Here is an 18,703-nt window from a genome sequence, read left to right as displayed (position 1 = left end):
TTTGTGTGGCTCTTAGCACTTGATAAGGTTAATAACCAGTGCAAATTGAAAGACAAAAGTTTCCAGCTTGCAAGTACTTGCTACTTCTGTTTCGATGAGAACGAAACAATTGAGCATTTGTTTTGGTTTTATCCAGCATTTCAGTGGTTGTTCAAACAAGCTTTGGATTGTGCCAATAAAATGGCCAGATGGGGATTTAGCTTGGATTGGTCGGAATAGGACTGGTGATTAAGAATCTTAATTTGATCTATTCTGTAAGCTTGTTGAAAGATTTCTTATCCCCTGGCTTAAATTATTTCTCTTAGACAAAAAAAAAAGGATTTACATGGTTTGCAAAGTGTTATAATGTGCATCTCCCTCGCATACTGTCTGTAGACTCTGTACATACACCAATTCTTGTTTTCTTTTTGTTATGTGTGTGTGCTTGTGTTCAAGGATTGATACACACACACACACACACACACACACACACACACACATATATATATATATATATATATATATATATATATATATATATATATATATATATATATATAGAGAGAGAGAGAGAGAGAGAGAGAGAGAGAGAGAGAGAGAGAGAGAGAGATGGTACCTCTCGAGTGACATGGTCCCATACAACAGCTTCTCGATTGAGATCACCAGAAATAAACATAGAGGCATCTGGGGAGAAACGAATGACGTTAATAGCACCACGATGCTTCTCAAGGACTGACTCTTCAGTGAGAGTGTCCCCATTGACAGAATAGACGTGGAGTTTCCCATCTTGGCCACCAACAATGGCCTCACTTCCATCAGGTGAAATTGCAGATGCCGTCACAGCAAACCCAAGATTCAGAGTTGACAACACTTTGGATCCACGAAGCATGATTACTCCTGAATCAGTTGAAAGCAATGCCAGCTCGGGCTTATCAAGTGCAATATTTAAGTCCTTTGGTTGTGCACCAATATCAATTTGTTCTTCATCACCACACTGATCAGCATGCAGTGGAATTCTCCTTACCTGTAAAATTTTGGGAAAAGGATCATCTCTTGTAGCAAAAGCAAGTTGAACATATTGTACATAGCTACAGTTGTTGTACAGTCAGCAAAATATAAGCCCCACAGCAGGATATCATCAATTGGAATTTGGCAGGTAGATTAAGAAATTGTTCCTTATTAAAGGAATATGCTATTCATCAGACTTGGTGAGCAATACTACCGTGTATTGAACTTTTATAATTGGCTGGAAAGCTTTCCAGACAAGAATATATGGACTATCCCTGATATTTACTATCCGAACATCAAAGAAGAGGACCAAATATTTGGAGAACACCTGATAAAATCATCAAATTGGACTAGGACAATATAACTTAAAAACGAGGAGAAAATCTCCAACCGAATAGCCTTTGGAAATCTTTCACATGTTATTGCCATTAGACATACTAGCGAGCACAAACATGCTCCCAGTCTATGTCACAGGGACTCACCAAAGAGGCCTCTGCACCCACGTCGACGCGACGCGGGTGTGGCACCCAATTCGGTCAACCCGCACCCAAGGTTATCATTGTCCAAAATGGACTTGGTTAACTTTGTCCATTAAAAAAAGGGACAGGGCTCGATAATGGGTAAGGGTACCTCGAGCACCCCCCTCCCCCCCCCCAATGAAAAAAATAAAGGGGTACCTCGAGAAGGGGTAAAGAGGGATGGGGCTTGAGAATGGGGTACCACGAGAAAGGGTAAAGGGGTGGTGTTAAAATATATATATATATATATATATATACCCTCCCGCACCCCCACACCCAAGTTCTTTTAAAGTGCCGCATCGTCGCCCCCGCATCTGCACCCGTACCTATGTGACATAGCTCCCAGTTTATCCAATACATATATGCACATGTATGAATACAAATTGTAGTTAGTTGCCTGTTTATATAGAGCGTGAGAGAGGTTGACTATACCATGCACGTGCGAAAATCAAATTCCACTTGTACAACTTACATAATGAATAACAAATAGTGTCAACTGTCACATACAAATCAATTCCTTATGCTGTGAACATTGGATCAAGAGAATTTCTGCTCATGACATTTTATATGTCAAAATTACAACTGGCACGGTAACAATGTCAGAACAAAACAATATCCATAGTGCTATGATTAGGCCAATGAAGCACTGCTCGTCATATTATATCATTACATGGCAAGGTGTACCTTTCAAAAGGTATATGTGTAATTAGGTTAACCTAAAGTTAGACATAACATACAAGAGAGTTGACTACGACATCACCCACCATATGAGGCACTTTACAGCCCTGTGGTACCTCCTGTTATCTCTTCTCTATTCTTCGTCTTCACCACATGAACATAAAGTTGAATTACTTGCTTAAAAGATGTAGTACTGCTCATTTCAAGCATGGGCGTGAACAAATCTCAATTCATTTTTTATTTCTTCTCAAGGAGTATTGAAAATGATATTACTTGCATATTTTTGTCAAACTATTTCAATGGAATATTATATAGAATTTCAAAGGCTATTTAAGTTTCTAATTCAAGAATTTGACATCAAGAAATTGGTCTCATTTACGTACCTCTTAGAGATTGAAGTTACAAGAACAACAAAGAGTATATTTATCTTTTAGAGAGAATATGTTGGAAGATACTGTTATTAGTCAGTTTGGAGCCTTGTGAATTAACTAACATATCTGTTATCCGATTAGCCTGATTAATCAATTCATGCACAATGAAATGATACTGAGATGGGCCATGAATATTCAAAAAATTGAAGGCTACTCATCAAAAAGGAATCTTCTATGCCAATTCCTTTGAAGTACAAAATAGATGACCTGCATGTATGTGCATAAAAGAACCGCCTCTGGTTTTATTTTCTTTGAGAGTGAATTCCGTACCATTGAATAGAAAAGAGACAAATGATCATAAGCTTAAATGTTGAAGCCAAATTATAAAGCCATGTCTTTTGGGCCATTTGAAAAGAATTCATATAAAAGCAATATTACAAAAGGCAGAGATTCAGGTGAAACTTCTAGGAAGCTTTATGGTGATAAATAATATCTATGAAAAGAAGCAACCATATATTGGTGACTTGCCACTTTAATAAGAAAGAGTTGCATTCAAGATGTTTAGCACTTCAAATTTTCTGAACAGAATTGCAAATTCTCCAAGAGAGTTCAAGGCTTGACTTCATAAATCAATTCGATAGATATCTTTGCAACACCTCAAGATGGAGCATTGTTGCCTATCTCAATTAGGGGTGGCAATCGGATCGGGTTGGCAGGTCGACCCAGCGGGTTGGCTGGTCAGCATACCTCAACCCGACCCGTTTATTAAACGGGTCGGCTGTGGCAAACACGAACCCGACCCGTTTATTAAACGGGTAACCCGACATGACCCGCCAACCCGTTTATAAACGGGTTGGGTCGGGTAAACGGATTGGCAGGTTAGCAGGTTGACCCGCCCGCCTAACCCGTTTATTAAACGGGTCAGCTGGGTTGGCATACCCCTAACACGAACCCAACCCGTTTAATAAACGGGTTAGGCGTGAAAAGATACTGTCATTTAGTATAAAGTCTGGATCTCAGGATCCAGACCCAATTCCTTTCATTTTAAACACATGCTCATTAATGTTTCATTAATGATATGCTATAATTTTATCATAACATGTAATGGGTATTTTCGTACCCTAGCTATTGTATCTGTGTGTATTTAATCAGAGAAGCAAAAATGAATACCCTGATTAGGGATTTTTGCTGCAGCCTCGTTCTCTCTCCCCATGCTGTGTTGTTGCTTGTAGATGAAGAAAGGAACCCATGATTTCTATCATGGTATCAGAGCAGCAGGTTCAATATTGAAGATCGGTTCCTTCTATGACTGATTTGTCTCCTTCTAAGGTACCTGTTTTCTCATTTTTTCTATCGATTTCTCTTGTATTTAAATCTGCAGTCCTGACTGAAATCTCTTCTTCGTACTCTCCTTTTTCTTTTTGCTCTTTTGAAATACATCATTAATCTGCTTATTGTCTTCTTCAAGTACCTCCTTTTGATTCCCCTTTTTTATTTAAGCCAACGTGTTTCTCTTATTTCCAAAATCCAAAACTGAAATTTGGTCACGTTGGCATATTTCCTCCTTCTTTCATTCCCTGTTGTTCTTCTGTCATATCTACTACTTCTTTCACATCGCTGCACGTGATCTTACCCATCCATAAGCAAAATAATCAAGCAAGATCAATTTTTTTGATCTATGTGTGATTACAAGAGTTGAAAAGGATCACTCCAAACTCATTTGCATATTGACGTCAGATCAGATTGTGATCTGCACGCCCATATCTATCTTGATTAAAATAATTTCATCTTCGAATTCATTTTCATCTCTGTTTTGCCTGTTTTCTCATTATTCTAAAAGGAAAACACATTATTTTCAAAATAACGTACCTATTACTGATTGAATTTTATTCAGAACAGATTCTTTACTGTGCAGTCCTGTTTTTTTGCCTCGTGTTCATCAGTTAAAAAAAAAAAACTAGTCTGGTCTTTAGACTTCTCTGATATTAAAATTTATGTTCTGAATTATACTAGAATTCAATTGTGGTTGGGTCTTTGTCGTAAGGCCATTTCTTATTTTTTATTCCTTCTCTTGGTTGGATCTTATTCCTTCTTGTTTTTGGCTTCAAAAGAATATGGACTCATTCCCTCATTCTCAGTCTGGTCTTTCCTCAAACTTTCTCAGCCAACTCGTGTCTGAGAAACTGAACAATTCCAATTTCCTAACTTGGAAGCAACAAATCATACCATTCATAAGAAGTCAGGACCTTTCTGGACATCTGGATGGTTCTGTTCCTGTTCCTCCAGAATTCATACCACAAGAAGAAAAGAATGGTGAGAAAGATCTTTCTATTACCTATGTTAGAAATCCTGAGTATGTATCCTGGATGAAGTGAGATTAGGCGTTGGTTGCCTATATCACTTCTACATTGTCACAAGAAGTGCTTGTGGCAATTCCAGATGACTGCTCTGTTAAAATGTAAAACTGTGCAAATGTTTCATATTTACTGACAAAAATGATAAACTTTCTCCTCGTGTGATTCCCTGTGCCTTTTTAGGATATGCTGAAAACCAGAAAGGTTATAGATGTTTTGACTTCAAAAATAATAAACTATATGTGTCTAGAAATGTTTCCTTTCTTGAAAAGGAGAGCTTCTTTGATTTTAGAAAATTAAAAGACGTCACTGAGTACTCCTTTTTGCTAGATCTAATATCAACATCTGATGAATATGACCTTGATTGTAACTTTGATGATGATCAAAGAATTATTGATCTTAATGTTGAAAATGAAGAAGTTCATAGAGATACTAGTATTCAATATTCCAGGCGACAAGAGTCTAATCCTCCATGTGCACTTGAAAAATATTCTAACATTCCAACTAGACAATCATCCCGAATCTCGAGGCCTCCAGGAAAGTTTATATCAGTGGCGGAGCCAGGGGTGGGCATGGGTGGGCGGCCGCCCACCCTAAAATTTGAAACCGAGTCGACTCATGACTCGGAAAACCGAGTCGAATCGGGACTCGTGAAACCGAGTCGACCGAGACCCGGGCTCTCGATGAGTCTAGAGCCTGCCAAAAGAGGCGAGGGGTAAAACCCTAGCCAGTTTTCTAAAGCTCTGCCCCTCCGTTCCAGCGTTCCCCTTCAGTCACAGGCAAGACGGCAACCCCATTCGCCGGCAACCCTTGTGCTCTGCAGTGCCGCCGGCCTCCCTTCGGTGAACCCGCGGTGGCGGTGCCCCCCTCCGAGCTTCTCCCTCTCGGCTGCAATCTCCAGCGATGCGAGGCACCGGTGTCGCAGTCAGTCGGACCTTTGCCAATCTCCGGCAACCATCGCTAGCAGTTTGAAGAAGACCCTCTTATCTCCTAAATTTGAGGGTGGGTTTTGTTCATGTTCAGTGGCTCTGGTGATACAGTATCCAGTTATCCATTCTACAGGAGCAATACAGGCCAATCCTTCAATTTGGTTCTTGATCCTTTCTTTTTGGGGCGCAACTGAACGTGGGTCTAGTTTCTTTCCTCCTTTTTGGGCGCAACCTCATTGGAAGAGTCAATCTTGCTATCCTTTCTTGGTCATCGTGCGTGCATAGGACTCTCTATTTGTGCCTGCTGCTAAAACAAGGTATGGATGTCTATCAATGTAACGAAGGCAACGGATAGCGTATCTTTATCTACCAGATAGTTGGTGAGTGAATTGCTTGTTCTCGATTGTCTAGGATTCTTGTAGTGAGTAACTGTGGCCATTGACAGATTTTAATAATTGGGCGTCTGTATTTTTTTTCTAACAGGCATTTTTATACTCTTTTTGCTTGAATTCTTCATATGGTGCATGTTGGTCATCATCGGTGTCATAAAAAATGTATTCATTTTTTAGCTTAAAGCTTTTTCGGGGTTCTACGACCAATCTTGGTGGTCAGAGGCAGAGCTGGAGGGGGCGGGGGCAGGAATGGGCTGTAGCCCAGTCCTGCCTCTCGAAACAGTTAAATTTTTTTTTTTTTAAAAGCCTAGTCCTAGCCCAGCTCAGCCCTGACTGCAGCAAATAGTTTGATTTGTCCATATAAAATAGATTTTTATTAATAATTGTAGCCATTTTTTATTTTATCTCAAATTTTTTTTTTTCGAGGGCGCTGCCCCCGAGCCCCCGACTATCACGCCATTTTTTTTTTTGCTACACCCCTGTTTGCCCATCCCCCACGTCAATCCTAGCTACGCCACTGGTTTGTATCATACGAGTCTTTCTCACCCACATATAGGGCAGTTATTGCATTAATTCACTCATATGAAGAACCATCCACATATTTTCAAGCAAAAAATGATATCAAATGGATAGAAGCCATGAAAGCTGAATTAGATGCACTTGAAAAGGCTTCTACATGGAATATTCAAGATCTTCCTTCAGGGAAGAAAACTATAGGATGTCGATGGGTTTATAAAATTAAAACCAAGAGTGATGGTACTCTTGAAAGATATAAAGCCCGTTTAGTAGCCAAAGGTTATGCCCAAGAATATGGGATTGATTATGAAGAAACCTTTGCTCCGATGGCTCGTATGACTATTGTCCGAACCTTAATTGCCTTAGCTTCTATAAAAAAATGGTCTATTTTTCAAATGGATGTCAAAAATGTTTTTTTAAATGGAAAGCTAGTTGAAGAAGTATACATGGAACCCCCTCCTGGTCTAAGTATTCCTAAGGGTAAAGTCCTTCGCTTAGAAAAAACTCTTTACGGACTTAAACAAGCACCAAAAGCTTGGTATGATAGGTTTAGTCGTGTTATGATTGATATTGGTTTTCAATTCTGTTTAACTGACACTGCTTTGTTTATTAAGAATTCTGATGCAGGGATCATTGTGCTTCTTCTCTATGTGGATGATATGATCATCACCGGAAGCGATAAACAGGGAGTTGAAACAATCAAAACACTTCTTAAATCTCATTTTGAAATGACTGATTTGGGCTTGTTGAGATACTTTTTAGGCATTGAAGTTGCTTATTCTCCTAGAGGATATTTATTATCTTAGACTAAATTTGCTTTTGATATTGTTTTCAGGTCTGGTATTACTGATGATAAGAAAGTTGACACTCCAGAAGTTGTTAATGTTAAAATGAAGATTGATGATGGAGAACTTCTTGCAGACCCTACTCCTTATAGACAGCTTGTCGGGGCACTTTCCTATCTATCCATTACCAGACCAGATATAGCACATGTTGTTCATACAGCAAGTCAATTTCAACATGCTCCTACTTCTGTTCATATGGGAGCAGTCATGCGTATTATCATATACATCAAGTCCTCTCTTTCACAAGGACTTTTCTTATCTTCCTCCTCTTCTCTTGATTTAATTGCATATACTGATGCTGAGTGGGGAGGTGATCCCAATAACAGACACTCAACCACTGGCTTTTGTGTCTTTTTAGGGGAATCATTGATCTCGTGGAGGTGTAAAAAGCAGCAGAAGGTATCTCTCTCATCCACCGAAGCTGAATACAGAGCCATGGCAACCACGACCATGGAAGTAGTTTGGCTCCGACGACTGCTTGCTGACATGGGAGCTGAAGCAACAAAGGCTTCACAAATGTGTTGTGACAACAAAAGTGCGATCTACATTGCCAGTAACAGAACATTCCACGAACGCACCAAACACATCGAAATGGATTGTCACTACGTCAGAGAGGAATATCTACACGGGATAATTGATCTGCCATATGTCACTTCAGAATATCAGTTAGCAGACTTCTTTACAAAGCCTCTCGCTGCTCCCCGATTTCACTTTCTCTTAGACAAACTTTCGCTCATTGTACCGTAAGTTTGAGGGGGAGTGTTAAAATGTAAAACTGTACACATATGTATATATAATAATATTATATTATTATTATATATATATATAAATACATTTTTCATTTCTTTCTTTTCTGTATTTTTTTTCCTTTATTTTTATTTTTTGTCTTTATGTCATCTAGTTCAGTTTGAACAAGAATGACTGTTGCTAGTCAAGTCCTGTCCAGACTTGACTAGCAATAGAGTTGTTGGACTGACACATTCCAACAGCTCTTAATAGAGCTGTTGGACTGACACATTCCAACAGCTCTAAATAGAGCTGTTGGACTGTGTCCAACAGCTCTATTGAGTCCTCTTTCAGCTGTGTATATAAAGGGGTGCAGCCCCTCTTGTATTTCATTCCAATGCTTCTTAAGCAATTGGTTTTTCATATCAATAAATAATACATTTTTGTTTTTATTTTGTTTCCGGTTATACCCTTTTTAAGGGTTATGCTTTAGTGTCATTCTTGACACTTGCCCTTGTTAATCTAAGCTCGTGTTTCGAAGATCCCCATTTCATTTCATGCTCAACAATGCAATTATGGCATCGACTGGTTCAGACATATTCTCAAGTTTCTCAGGCCAGAGTATTATTTTTAAAGAAAGAGTTTCAAATGCTAAGAAAGGACTCCATGACTATTATGGAGTATTTGAACAAAATGAAGACTATTACAGATCAATTGGCCATTGTGGGATGCCCTGTTAGTGACAAAGATATGGTGCGACAAACTTTGAGTAGGCTGGGGTCGGACTATCATATGATGGTTACTTCCTTATTGTGTTTGCCAGATTTACCTACATTTGAAGATCTTCGTGTCAAGCTTTTACAGTATGAGATGACGTTGAAAGGATTTTCTGAAGATACTCATGCTCATGTTGGAGCACACAATGTTCTTGCCACAGGAGTTGCCTATGGGCGAGGACGTGGTAGGTATGATTTTCGAGACAAATGGGGTCAAGAAAGAAATGGACAAGGAAGTCGTGGAATACTACCTACACCCAATGTTCCTCCCAATGGGCAAAGGCAAAGGACAATACCTACCTGCTTTCTCTGCAACAAAAAGGGACACATAAAGGCAAATTGCTGGTTTAACCCGCAAAATAGAGGAAAGCAATTGGAGACAAGAAAGGGAACAGATACATTGAAAAATAGTGGAGAAGTCAAAGAGTTACTATTATTTGCCTTGGCTGAATTGAATATCAAACAGAATAATCAAGGTACTTGGTATGTTGATTCGGGTGCAGCCACTCATGTCACTGGTGATGCTGGTAAGCTCCTAAATCTTGTTTCTTATGTTGGTAGAAATAGTATAGTCACTGGAGATGGGTCTCACCACCATATTTCGCACATTGAAAATTTTGTAATCCCCATGTCCAACTATTCTCTTGCACTTTCAAATGTCATTCATGCTCCTAATATCAAGAAAAATATTGTTTCTGTCTCTAAACTTGTAGATGGCATTAATACTTCAGTTGAGTTTACTCCTTTTTCTGTTTGTGTTAAGGACCTTCAAACGAGAGAAACATTCACTGAAGGAAAACGTCAAGGAAATATGTACGTGTTCCAAGAGAATCCTTCCTCTCGTGTTCAACCTGTTGATTCCATCTTGAAGCTCACATCATCATCTTCAGTTTCTACTGAGAGTGTTTTTAATCTTTCTGAATGTATTGAGTCGAATCTTTGGCATGGTCGTCTGGGTCATTGTAGTAGTCGCTTTATTGATAAGCTTGTTTCAAGTAGTCTTATTCCCAAGTCAAGTCTAGACTTAAGTGTCGATAATAAAAAGTGTTCTAGTTGTCTTCAGTGTAAGAGTCATGTTCTTCCTTTTCATTCCATTAATAAAAGAGCTTCAAGACCATTTGAAATTATATGTTCTGATGTTTGGGGCCCGGCTCCAGTTCCTTCCATGTATGGCACTAGATATTATCTCATATTTGTTGACAGTTATTCTCGATATACATGGATCTTCTTTATGAAAAGTAAATCTAAAACCTTCAAGTTATTTCAGAATTTTCATTCTTTTGTTCAAAACCAATTCTCTCAGAATATTATTTGTTTCCAATGTGATGGAGGGGGTGAATTCTCTTCAAATGACTTCATAAATTTCCTCCAAACAAATGGAATAAGTAGATATGTGTCTTGCCCTCACACACCTCAACAGAATGGGATTACTCAACGGAAGCATTGTCATATTGTCAAGAGTGCAATGAGCATGATGCATGATAGTAACCTTCCAGTTACCTTCTGGGCAGAGGCTTTTCACACAACTGTCTATGTCATAAATTGATTGCCTATGAACATCTTAGAGAACAAATCACCCTATTTCTCTTTGCATGGTGTGCATCCAAATTATCACGATTTGCGTGTATTCGGGTGTATGTTATGTTCATGTTGACAGTTCAATGCGGCACAAGTTTCAGGATAAGGCCTTAAAGTGCAGATTTGTGGGGTATGCTGATGATTACAAAGGCTACAAATGCTATGATCCCGTGAGCAAGCGCATAAAAATATCCAGAAATGTTGTGTTTGATGAATCAAATTTTGGTCATAATGCTAGCACTCCTCCTGAAATTGAAGTTTATCACCCTTGGTTGAACTCAAATCTCTTTTCTAGTATTGATAATGTATGTTCTTCTTAATGTAATCAAAGAGACTAGGGAAACGTATCTACTGTTGCGCAAAGAACTCAAGAAAGTGTAACGTCTGAATCACTATTGGCCCCCGAAAGGTATAAAGGCATTGGTTACTCTCGACATGAGAAGGAGATACCTCCCAGCTTTAATCAGGAGCATAATTCTCCTTATGTTTCCACTCAATCACTTGCTCACAGAAGGTCTACCCGACCTCGGCATCCTATTGATAGGTGGGTCAGTTATGAGAACTTCACGATGGATTTTCAACTTTTCTTAACCTCTTTGGGCAAGGACAATCAACCGACAACATTTTATCAAGCAATAAATTCTAAGAGATGAATTGAAGCTATGAACAACAAAATGGCGGCTCTTCATGAGTCTGGCACTTGGGATATTGTTCCCAGACCACATAATCGGAATGTGGTTGGGTCAAAATGGGTCTATAAGATAAAGTATAAGCTAGATGGTGCTATCGAGCGATATAAGGCAAGGCTGGTTGCCAAAGGATTCACACAGAAGCAAGGACAAGACTATGATGAGACCTTTATTCTAGTTGTGAAAATGGGAACTATCCGCATCATAGTATCATTGGCTGTTGAGCACCAGTGGACTCTCAACCAATTGGATGTGAAGAATGTGTTTCTACATGGAACTCCGAAGGAAGAAGTATACATGGAGCAGCCCACTGGGTATGCAAAAGGGAACTCTAAAGAATACGTGTGCAGGTTAAAGATAGCTATATATGGTCTAAAGCAGGCATCTCGATCTTGGTTTGACAGTTTTGCTCTTGAAGTAGAAAAATATGGGTTTAGTCGGTCTCTTCTTGACCATTCTCTTTTCATATTTAAATGCAAAGATATAATTACCCTATTATTGATATATGTTGATGACATTATCATTACAGGTAACTCTAATGAACATATTGAACAGGTTAAAGAACTTTTGAATCATAAATTCAAGATGAAGGATCTTGGTAAACTGCGATACTTTCTTGGAGTAGAAGTTGACAGGACTCCTTAAGGCATGACGCTTACTCAGCATAAGTATACCATTGATGTTCTTAGCAAGGCAGGTATGACAGATTGTAAGCCCCTCAGCACACCCAATGTACTTCATCAGAAACTCAGTGGCTAAGATGGAGATTTGTACGAGGATCCTACAGGATATCGCAGGATAGTAGGAATGCTTCAATATCTTACCTTCACTCGGCCTGACATTGTCTATTCTGTCAATCAGGTATCTCAGTTCATGCATGAACCACATATTGGGCATATGAAAACCGTTAAACGCATTCTTCGATATTTGAAGGGTACTATTGGAGATGGTCTTCTGTACAGAAAGAGTATGCCTGGTCATCACATGCATGAACTCCTTACTTACACAGATGTAGATTGGGCAAGAGATCCAGATGAACGTAGGTCTGTCTCAGGATACTGCGTTTTCATTGGGCTAAATCTTGTCTCCTGGAGCAGTAGAAAACAAAAAGCCATAGCCAGGTCGAGCACAGAAGATGAATATAGATCAATGTCAGCTACTACAGCCGAAGTAACATGGATCAGACACCTGTTGACAGAAGAGAATCGATTTCTAAAAGTATTCTCTTGTGTGACAATCAAAGTGCTATCAACATGTCATTCAATCCTATCTACCACAGTCGTGCCAAACATATTGAAATTGATCAACATTTTGTAAGACAAAAGGTTGAAGAGAAGGAAATTGAACCAGAATACGTGCGGACTGCTGATCAAGTTGTTGACTTGTTTACAAAAGGACTTATCAAGGACAGATTTTGGATGTTCATGGTCCAAAACCATGTACAACTGGAGGGGGGGTGAAAAGATACTGTCATTTAGTATAAGGTCTGGAACTCAGAATCCAGACCCAATTCCTTTCATTTTAAACACATGCTCATTAATGTTTCATTAATGGCATGCTGTAATTTTATCATAACATGTAATGGGTATTTTCATACCCTAGCTATTGTATTTGTGTGTATTTAATCAGAGAATAAAAAATGAATACCCTGATTAGGGATTTTTGCTGCAGCCACGTTCTCTCTCCCCATGTTGTGTTGTTGCTTGTAGATGAAGAAAGGAACCCATGATTTCTATCAAGGCGGGTCGACCCGTTTATTAAACGGGTTAGTTTAAGCCCAACCTGAACCCGCCTAAAAGGCGGGTTGGCGGGTCGGGTTGGGAGGTCGTGTCAGGTTTTGCCACCCCTAATCTCAATATTTGTCATATTTTATGACAAAATCTTTGCAGTTTGTAGTTCTACTTTTAAAGGCAGTGACATTTTTTATTGATAAAAATATAATTTACAATCAAGCTCCTTTACCACCGGAGAAAATTATTAACACTATCACAGTTCACTATACATGGAGTTCACAAAACTATACTAGTCATCAATAACTTCACTTTTCATATTCTTTATATATTTTATATTTTTCACTCCATTGTTCTCTAAAATGCCAAAATTACTTCTGTAATATCACATAAGGGCATTTTGTGAAGCACATTCTTGTACCATTTCTATATTGAGGGATCTAACATTTCTCCATCAACGCAAGATTTCATTTTCTTGTTATTCAATTGCAATGAACATCTAGTCAGTCTTTTCCCTCAAGACATGTTTTATTTAGAACACAAGATCTTGTTGGCTTACTATGCCTGACTCAACATTGAGTAGTAATTTTAGCTAGTGTGTAAATTGCCTACCCCATCAAGGTGCAAGATTGAATTGAAATATATTCATTTCAGTGATCATATTGGATAATAGAAAGACACATCATCATGTTCTCCAGCCTAGTTGCAATCATAAGTCATCAAGAAAATCAGCTTCAAAAAGATGGTGCAAGCACACAAACCACAAGATATAAAAATAAAGGCAACTACTACATGTACATGAAGAAATGGTGCTACCTTGTTATCAAAGGCAAATGTGGTGAGCTCTCCTTCCACCACTGCAAAACATTTAATTTGAGAGTTCTCCCTTCTCTGTAACCTTCCTGCACATCCAACTCCTTGCATCCATCGGACAATCACCCCATCATAACTGCTAGATAGAATAATATTCTGGCTGCCTTCAGAGGTGACTGCCAAACCAGTGACGCTCTTCATGTGCCCAGAAAATGATACTGGCATCTTTTCTAGGTCATTGGCTGAATATATACTAATAGTGCCACCAAGGGAAACAGTGACAAGATGATTATTCTGCCACAGGCAACCAACTAGCATTCCATCCAGTCCAGAATCAGATGAAGTAAGTGTCTTCTTCACCTTACCGTTTCCATTTTCATCAATCTCCCACACTTTTGCAGTTTTATCTGCAGACACTGTTAGCACCTGAAACAGCAAGATAAGCTTTCGCAGTAAGATATGAGAGTTGGCTACTAGAGAAATAAATATATAAAACAAAGAATGAATAGGTATCTTTCTGTTGAGTCACACCAAAAGAAAAAATCATAATCAGCAAGTGCATTCTCTTTGAAGACCTAAAAATAAGAAAAAACAATGTATCAAATATTGCATTAACACTTTCCTTTAATCCACCTGTAAAATTGCAACAGGCAATTCAGTCAAAACCAGAAATCCAGCAGTAGCCGATGTGATTCGAAGCTAACAAGGAAAATGAAGGGCTTTTCACCATCTCTATTTCTCATAGTGACATAATCACTTCAACAGATTAAGTTTGCAAACTAAAGGCTATTAAGATACAGCATACAATGCAAACTACTTGTCTTAGATGTTCAAATGATATAACCCAAATATTGTTAAGATATATATATATACATATATATATACTTGTATATATATTATATACTTTAAAGTTAAGTCAACTGTGGTTGACTTAGACTAGTTGTTGGACTGCTGGTCCAACGGCTAGAAATCTAGCCATTGGACTAGGTCCAACAGCTAGTCAAACTAATGTGGACTCCCTTTTTCTCTCCTTTAATCTCTTTTCTTCCTCCATTTCTCTATAAATATGGGTGCCTTTGTAAGGTAAGAGAGTGATGGGTAGTTTTAAGCTTCTTGTGTGTTTTTTAGTGTATTGTAATGATGATTAAAATGTATTTTTCTTTGTATTTTTAATGTTCTTTATTAATGAAGTTATTCATTCACATTCTATTGTGTTTTATTTTAGTTATTATGTTTTTATCCAAATGCATTGTGTTTTTATTCTTGGAGTTCATTATAGAGTGCATTGAGGTCCATGCCATTTTGTGACATGGTATCAGAGCAAGGCATCATGGTCTTGAAAAAGATTCGTATTAATGAATAGCATGGATTCAAGGATTTTGCATTCCGGTATTTATCTTTAGCTTTTCTACCTTCATATGTATGGTAGGAGTTTTGAAAGGGTTATATTAAAAATGAATGTCTTCTTTTGAAATTAGAATATGTAGAAATTGTTAGAAGTCAAGCACCTTCGACCAGATCTTCATCCACAGCAGAAGAGAAAGGGATTTGCAAGAAGGAGAGGCGGCAATGATTGACAGGATTCTCAATGAGAGGTTGTGCCCTATATTCAATGTTATATATATGATACAAGTTGGATTGGGTCTGTCAACCCAGACCCAATAATACCAACCATGTAAATACAATACAAAAGAATCATTTTGGGTCTAGAACTAGACCTGTACACTACATTCTCAATACCCTCCTTCAAGTTGTGCATGGTTTTGCAACATGGACAACTTGTTCTTCAAGAACCAAAAATGCATATTGGTACGGCCCTTAGTGAACAAATCTGCCACTTGGTCAGCCGTAGGAACATAAGTAGGTGCAACTTCTCTATCTTCAATCTTTTGCCGAATGAAGTATTGATCAATCTCTATATGCTTTGTGCGACTATGGTGAATAGGATTAAAAGCAATTTGTAGGACACCTTGATTATCGCGCAAGAGAGTGGTGGGTAGCATAGATTCTCCAACTTCAGTCAAAAGATGTCTCAGCCATGTGGCCTTTATTGTAGGAGCCACCATAGATCGATACTCAGCTTCAATACTAGATCGTGCAAATGCACGTTGTTTCTTGTTACTCTACGCCATCAAGTTCCCATCAAGAAAAGCACAATATCCAGAAACCGACTGCCTGTCATCTGGAACTCCAGCCCAATCTGCATTTGTGTATACATCCAGTCGATGTTGCTCCCCTTTAGTCTTGGATTGATGATAAACTAGACCATCTCCAAGAGTTCCTTTTAAATATTGAAGGATTCTCTTGACAACATTCATATGCTTTGTTCGTGGGTCATGCATGAATTGTGAAACTTGATTCACTGCATACACAATGTCTGGTCTAGTGAAGGTGAGATATTGGAACATACCCACAAGACTCCGATATTTCTTGGAATCTTCATATGCTTCCCCATCCCGGGATCCGAGTTTATGATTAAGGACACTAGGGGTGGATAGAGGTTTATAATCCTTCATGCCTGCCTTATCCAACAAATCCAAAGTATATTTGTGTTGGGTTAGTGAAGTGTTTCATCCTGTCGATCCACCTCAACCCCTAAGAAATAACGCAAAACCCCCAAATCTTTCATCTTAAACTGTCGACTCAATAAGATCTTGGTAGCTTCTATGTGTTCATCAGAGTTCCCAGTAATAATAATATCATCCACATATATAAGAATTAAGGTGCGTACCTGACAATCTCGAAAAATAAAAAGCGAATGATCAAGATGAGATCGAACCCATGTCTCTGAACTTCAATAGAGAAACTATCAAACCATGAGCGGGAGGCCTGCTTTAGCCCATAGATGGCTCTTCGTAGCTTGCAAACATGCGTGTTGGGGCTATGTTTGGTATAACTAGAGGGTTGCTCCATATACACCTCTTCCTTGAGAGTGCCATGCAAAAAATACATTTTTGACATCAAGTTGACTTAGAGTCCATCCATACTGAACTGACAAGGACAGAACTAATCGAATAGTTTCCATCTTGATCACAGAACTAAATGTTTCGGCATAATCTTGCCCGTATTCTTGAGTGAACCCTTTCGCTACTAGCCTCACCTTATAGCGTTCAATGGATTCATCGAGTTTATACTTGATTTTATAGACCTATTTAGATCCTACAACATTCTTGTTCGATGGTCTAGGAACAATCTCCCAAGTCCCACACTCATGTAAAGCTTTCATTTCCTCATTCATGACCTCAACCCATTTGATTGACATAGATGCTTGTGAGAAACTGATAGGTTCATCATGCTTTTCAATCTGGGAGATGAACAGTTGTAAGTCTGTAGAGAAGTTGTCATAACTTACCCATCTTTCAATAGGATGGTGAATCCTCTCAAGCCTCCTGGGTTGCACAATAGGTCGTTGAACTTTGTCTTTGTTTCACTGCACATAGGTAATCCCTTAAAACTTTGTAACATCTGAAATGACAGGCATAGTAATATCTTGTGTGTTTGTCGACATTTCCTTTTCTGGGTGTACAACTGTACTATTTTGTTCTGCAGATAGTGTATGACATGAGGGTACGTCATGCATCACCATTTGATCAAGCACCTCAGCAACAAGCCATGGCTGATAACTTTTAGCATCCTTACAGTGTCCCTCTGTACTTCCTGAATCATCAGTATGAGTCTCGTCAAACACGACATTCCATGAAACTCTGATGCGACTGGTAGTGGAGTCATAGCAGTGATATCCTCTATATTGATCAACATATCCAACAAACCTACACCTGCATGCCTTTTTCTGAAACTTATCACGTTAAGAACTGTCAATATGAACATAGCATATGCAGCCAAACACTCGCAACTCATTATAGTCAGGATGAACCCCAAATAGTGTAAATAGCGTAAAATAAGGGGATTGATCTGCTAACAATTTCATTGGCAGTCGATTTATGACATAGACAACTGAATGAAAAACTTTCATCCACAAGTTTAAAGGAATGTGAGTGTTATGCAACATACTCATCGCACTCTCTACAATGTGCCAGTATTTTCTTTCAGCCGCACCATTTTGTTGTGGTGTGTGTGGACAAGATATTCGACGACCTATTCCACTATCTTAGAGAAATTCAGTAAATTCCTTTGATAAGTACTCTCATCCACCGTCACAATGAAAATATTGAATTTTAGTTGAAAATTGATTACAAACTAAAGCACAGAATGAGCAAAAAAGCTTGAAAACTTTAGATTTATATTTGATAAAATAAATACAGGTGTATCTAGAGTAACTATCAATGAAAGTAATGTAATAATGATTGCCCAATAAAGAAGACTGCGGGGCATGTCTCCAGACATCAGAATAGACAATTTCAAAAAGCACAAAATCTCTTTGATTTATTGAATGAAATGGAAGAACATGACTTTTACATAATTGACAACGGAAACAAAGAAGAAAATCAGCCTCGACATTCAAACTAGACTGCGGAACAAGTCCACTAGACACAAGCTTCTCAATAAATGAATGATTACAATGACTAAGATGACGATGCCAAATCTCTGGCTTATTACATTGAGATAGACTAAAACAAACTTTGAATGACACTGGACGAACTGGTTGTGAATTTATTGATGCATCATGAACTAGAAGAGACTCCTTGAAGACATACATGTTTCCCTGTCGTTCTCCTTCAACGAGTGTCTTCTTCGTGAGAAGATCCTTGACACATACAGAAAGAGTAAATTCGACAAAAGAATTAGTATCATCGACAAGTTTAGAAACAGAAACAATGTTTTTAACAATACTAGGAGAATG

At 38.5% G+C, this 18,703-nt stretch overlaps 1 protein-coding gene across 1 annotated transcript in view; it reads right to left on the bottom strand.

The window, feature by feature from the left end:
- Positions 1-17,760, bottom strand: part of LOC149829708 (actin-interacting protein 1-2-like) — a 33,511-nt gene extending 15,751 nt beyond the window's left edge. Inside the window, exons 1-4 of the mRNA XM_090015270.1 lie at positions 17,673-17,760; positions 17,486-17,559; positions 13,906-14,328; positions 596-1,003 (exon numbers count right to left, since the gene is read on the bottom strand). Coding sequence (XP_089871396.1) covers positions 596-1,003; positions 13,906-14,328; positions 17,486-17,559; positions 17,673-17,760 — 993 coding nt within the window. The remainder of the gene's footprint in view (positions 1-595; positions 1,004-13,905; positions 14,329-17,485; positions 17,560-17,672) is intronic.
- Between the last annotated feature and the right edge of the window lie 943 nt (positions 17,761-18,703).

The sequence above is a fragment of the Nuphar pumila genome, chromosome 8, assembly GCF_984573655.1.
Source record: "Nuphar pumila chromosome 8, dmNupPumi1.hap1.1, whole genome shotgun sequence".
Classification (NCBI taxonomy): Eukaryota; Viridiplantae; Streptophyta; class Magnoliopsida; order Nymphaeales; family Nymphaeaceae; genus Nuphar; species Nuphar pumila.
The sequence above is the reverse complement of the archived record's forward strand: the minus strand, read 5'-3'. Positions and strand labels throughout refer to the sequence as shown.